The sequence below is a fragment of the Silurus aristotelis genome, assembly GCF_946808225.1.
Source record: "Silurus aristotelis genome assembly, chromosome: 22".
NCBI classification, from domain to species: Eukaryota; Metazoa; Chordata; class Actinopteri; order Siluriformes; family Siluridae; genus Silurus; species Silurus aristotelis.
This window is the reverse complement of record NC_139595.1, coordinates 20003882-20008881: the sequence shown is the minus strand read 5'-3', so window position 1 is coordinate 20008881 and position 5000 is coordinate 20003882. Positions and strand designations below refer to the sequence as shown.

At 46.5% G+C, this 5000-nt stretch overlaps 1 protein-coding gene across 1 annotated transcript; it reads right to left on the bottom strand.

The window, feature by feature from the left end:
• Window positions 1–77: 77 nt before the first annotated feature.
• On the bottom strand, window positions 78–4903 carry prss35 (serine protease 35). The gene is made up of 2 exons (XM_083525973.1): window positions 4649–4903; window positions 78–1604 (listed from the first exon to the last, which is right to left on the bottom strand). The coding sequence occupies exon 2, from the start codon at window positions 1587–1589 to the stop codon at window positions 354–356; it is 1236 nt and encodes a 411-aa protein (XP_083382099.1). The 5' UTR covers window positions 1590–1604; window positions 4649–4903; the 3' UTR covers window positions 78–353.
• Window positions 4904–5000: the final 97 nt, after the last annotated feature.

Genomic DNA, 5000 nt, shown 5'->3' with positions numbered 1-5000 from the left:
ATGGAGTTTAGGATGGGGCAGATGGGGTATGGGATGGAGTATGAGATGAGCAGATGGGGTATGGGATGGGGTTTGGGATGGGGCAGATGGGGTATGGGATAGGCCGGTGGGGTATGGGATGGAGTATGAAATGGGCAGATGGGGTATGGGATGGGGTTTGGGATGGGGCAGATGGGGTTTGGGAATAGGCTGGTGGGGTATGAGATGGGGCAGATGGGGGAAAGGACAGGATTTTGATTTAATTACTAAACTGATTTACTTCCTCACACTGTTCAGAAAACTCCACTGCTGTAACGTATAAAAGCCGAGTGTTGGGGGTAAATGGGGTTAATATCCCTGTCTATTACCCCAGTTTAACTCCTATAGGTGTTGTGGCACATGCTGGAGTCTCCGTGTACCCAGGAGCAGATCTGTGCGAATTTCAGTGGGGTGATTCTCACAGCCACGTTATAATCCTGCTGCTCTCCGTTGACCTTCACCCACTGATGCCCCGTAAATACCCCGATCACCTTCCGCTTCCACTTCCTCTTGCCCGGCTCTTTGAGACGCACGTACACACCGGCTCCGCTCGCGCCCGGCTTGGCATCACACTGCTGGTACATGAGCTCGTTGGACTCGTCTGAAACGGAGCAGAAGCGGTACACCAGGTTTCCGGGCCGATCGTCGTCGAACCCTGAGAAGTGGATGCGTGACGCAGGGAGCTTTTTTACAGACGTGATGATGCCGAGCTCCATGTGCGCCACCTTCTGCTTCTTCTTCAGCTCCAACACGCAGTAATCGTAATCGGCCTCCGCGCGCTCAGACACGCCTTTAAACCAGCCTTTAGGGAGCTGCGTCTTTTTCACACGTGTCCAGCGGAACGTCGGCTTTCCCCCCGCAACGCTCCGTTTACTTCGGGACTTCCGGCCTTTAGACTTCCTCTCGCGTTTCTTTTCTCCCGTCTCCACTTCCACTCCCTCTGTCTCTCCTTCCTCCTTTCGTCCTTTTCCTCGTCTTCTCTTTCCTCCCTTCTTCTTGTCACGCAGAACTCCCACACTTAATTTCTCTGCTCCTCTGATGTAGTCCGTGCCGTCGTGGATGCAGTGAGCGGCCGTCAGCACGTGTCTGGGTGAGATGAGAACGCCGGTACATCCGGTGGAGATCTTCACAGCGGTGGAGAACGGATACTTCATGGAGTACTGCTTATCAGAGATGGTGAATCGCGTGTCTGGACCGTAGACTTCGCGCTTGCGGCGTGACGTGGAAGATGAAGATGCGTTTCCGGTCGTGAGTTTGAACTCCTGCAGTGTGACAGACGTGAGCGTGCGTGTGCCATTCTCATACATGGTCTCGTATGAAAGCATCTCCTGCAAGGCCTCCAGGCTCGGCTCCGGAAACCCACGCTGACACTCGATCCCACACGTCCCATTCAGCTCAGACAGAGGCTCGGCCGAGAAGCTCGAGACCCTCAGAGGAACCGTTTTCTTTTCATACAAGAGCGGCATCTTCTTCTGCATCCAGGTGTAGTCATCCTCACCTGAGCTCACAGCTGGATTTATACACAGCTGGAGCAATACAGGGAGCAGGAGACTTAGTGGTACAGAGCCCATCTCTAATTCACACACCTAGAGAGAAGAGAAAGAGAGGGAGAAAGAGAGCGAGAGAGAGAGAGAAGAGAAAGAGAGAGAGAGGGAGAAAGAAAAGAGAGAAAAGAGAAAGGGAGAGAGAAAAGAGAGAGAGAGAGAGAGAGAGAGAGAGAGAGAGAGAGAGAGAGAGAGAGAAAGAGAGAGAGAGGGAGAAAGAAAAGAGAGAAAAGAGAAAGGGAGAGAGAAAAGAGAGAGAGCGAGAGAGAGAGAGAAGAGAAAGAGAGAGAGAGGGAGAAAGAAAAGAGAGAAAAGAGAAAGGGAGAGAGAAAAGAGAGAGAGCGAGAGAGAGAGAGAAGAGAAAGAGAGAGAGAGGGAGAAAGAAAAGAGAGAAAAGAGAAAGGGAGAGAGAAAAGAGAGAGAGAGAGAGAGAGAAAGAGAGAGAGAGAGAGAGAGAGAGAGAAAGAGAGGGAGAGAGATTATTTAACACATTGTGCTGGAAAACGACAATCTTTTACTGAACACCAGCACAGGAGCCTGCTCTGTTCTAGTTCAGTCCACTAGAGGGAGACAAATAACAACACCCACTTCCTCTAAAAACAGACTCAGGCTTGAACTTCGTGGTCTCCAAACTTTTCTGCCCCACAGACCGGTTTAATATGGGATCATATTTTCACGGACCGGTCTTTAAAGTGTGGTGAATAAATACAACAATATAAAATGATACGACCATAAAAACTGGTATTTTCTAAATATAATAATAAACGTGAATCCACTGTGGTGTTTGTTTATTTTTCTCTCTTGAGGGTTTGAGTTTAGCAGTAATGTATTATGTGTTAGCGACCGGAGCTCCTTTAAGAAGGTAGTGGATGGAGGTAAGACATGTGACCGGAGCTCCTTTAAGAAGGTAGTGGATGGAGGTCAGTCATGTGACCGGAGCTCCTTTAAGAAGGTAGTGGATGGAGGTCAGTCATGTGACCGGAGCTCCTTTAAGAAGGTAGTGGATGGAGGTAAGTCATGTGACCGGAGCTCCTTTAAGAAGGTAGTGGATGGAGATGAGTCATGTGACCGGAGCTCCTTTAAGAAGGTAGTGGATGGAGGTAAGTCGTGTGACCGGAGCTCCTTTAAGAAGGTAGTGGATGGAGGTAAGTCGTGTGACCGGAGCTCCTTTAAGAAGGTAGTGGATGGAGATGAGTCATGTGACCGGAGCTCCTTTAAGAAGGTAGTGGATGGAGGTAAGTCATGTGACCGGAGCTCCTTTAAGAAGGTAGTGGATGGAGGTAAGTCATGTGACCGGAGCTCCTTTAAGAAGGTAGTGGATGGAGGTGAGTCGTGTGACCGGAGCTCCTTTAAGAAGGTAGTGGATGGAGGTAAGTCATGTAACCGGAGCTCCTTTAAGAAGGTAGTGGATGGAGGTAAGACGTGTGAGCGAGGCATCATGACCTGCATCAAGAGTGAGTCATAGACACGTGGAGAAGAAAATCCAAGAATTTTCCACAATAAAACATCTTTCAGAATCAGATCATAAATAAAACAGAAATAATAATAAAACGGGGTTGGGGGTTTGGGGACCACTGCATTAGAGAATGAAGTTTCAGTACACTGAACATCTATCAACCAGATCAGACTCTAAACAGGGAGCTTCAGGTTCATCAGGGTAACACTGAGACGGGGCTGTGATGGTGTAACGTCCTCAATAGGGGGCGGAGTCTGTGAGGGAGGTAACAGACCCTGCGATGACGGAGAGTCCAAGTGAGTCCAATCCCACCTCAGTGGTTTACATTCTGTAAACATCAGATTCTGCTTTTCTATCTAAGATCTGTTATCTCAAAATAAGATGTTTGTATGACATTCCAAGGGATTGTGGAGAAAAAATTTGGGGGGGCAGTCAGTCAGTAATATGTAGTTGAATTTTTTTTTGTGTGTGTGTGTGTGTGTGTGTGTGTGTGTGTGTGTGTGTGTGTGTGTGTGTGTGTGTGTTTCAGGACAGAAATACTGGCTAAGTGCCAGCAGCAATGAGGAGTGAAATTAAAGGGCAGGACCAATGCCAAAACACACACACAAACATATATATATATACACACACACACACACACACACACACACACACACACACACACACACACACACACACACACACACTGCTGGTGTGATGTAATGTGGTGACAGTCAATCTGCAGATTTAGAATCTGAGAAAATCCTTTCAATTACATAATAACTGTCAAATAAAGTACTGCATTTGTCTGATACACACACACACACACACACACACACACACACACACACACACACACATTTACTTCAGATTAGATCTAAGTTTCCAAACTTTATCCCAAACCACAATTACACTGTGCCACCACAGACACAATGCCAAAGAAAAACGAGTGAGAGAGGGATTTGGGTTCGAGTGGTTCGACTTTCCATCTGCTCTGTTTTCCACTGGTGAAAAAAACCAAAACCCTGAAACCTTTTACCCCAAAAATCCCTTTAACCCCATCTTTAACTGTGCCCCAAATACACACTTTTAATAAAATCCCAAACACCTCCTCATTACAACCCACTGCAGTTCCACAGAGAATCTCACACCATCCCTGATCCCTACATGGTGCACTTCATCAGACAGAAATCCATTACTTCATATATGAGAGGAAAGAAGGAGAGATGGACTAAATAATGCAACAGGAAGAAACAGTTTTTTCTTCTAAAAACACCTAAAAACGTTTTAAAAATCTAACAATAATTTAACAGATAAATATTCTTTTATTAAAACTATAAAGCATCAGTGCAGAAAAACCCAGGAGCAGGAAACTCCTGCAGCATCTCAGAAGCATCTCAGAAGCATCTGCACTGTTTCTCTGTTTGAAAAAAAAACTCATTCTGGTCTTTACTCTAAATAGAAAAAGCCAGCAAATCTTTCCATTATTTCCAAAGCAGGAGTGTGTGTGTGTGTGTGTGTGTGTGTGTGTGTGTGTGTGTGTGTGTGTGTGTGTGTGTGTGTGTTTCCTAAAGCTTCTGCCTTCTTCTCCATCATACACAGATTCTTAAACCAGAGCAGAGTTTCTATTCCTGCAGAAGTTTATCCATACCTGTTAGATCATAGAGCCTGGTGGAGGAGAAGATCTCCAAACAGCTGCTGCTTTATTCCAGGAGAAAGTCCTGCTTTATTTCATGATACAATCTGAACATCAGCGAACAATCCAGCCTGCAGCCTGCACCGGGCGTGTGTGTGTGTGTGTGTGTGCGCAGTGGGAGTGTGTTTGGGCTGCACTTGATGCCGGTGAAGCAGGAATGGAGAGCTGCACAAATACCCTCTTCCCCTGACTCGGGTTGCCAGATTGAGATTTTATACACAGTTTGAAGTTTTTTTTGTAAAAAATCAAATTGCAAAAAATCTGTGGGCGTGGCCACACAGACTATCACTATTTCTATCCTATTCTG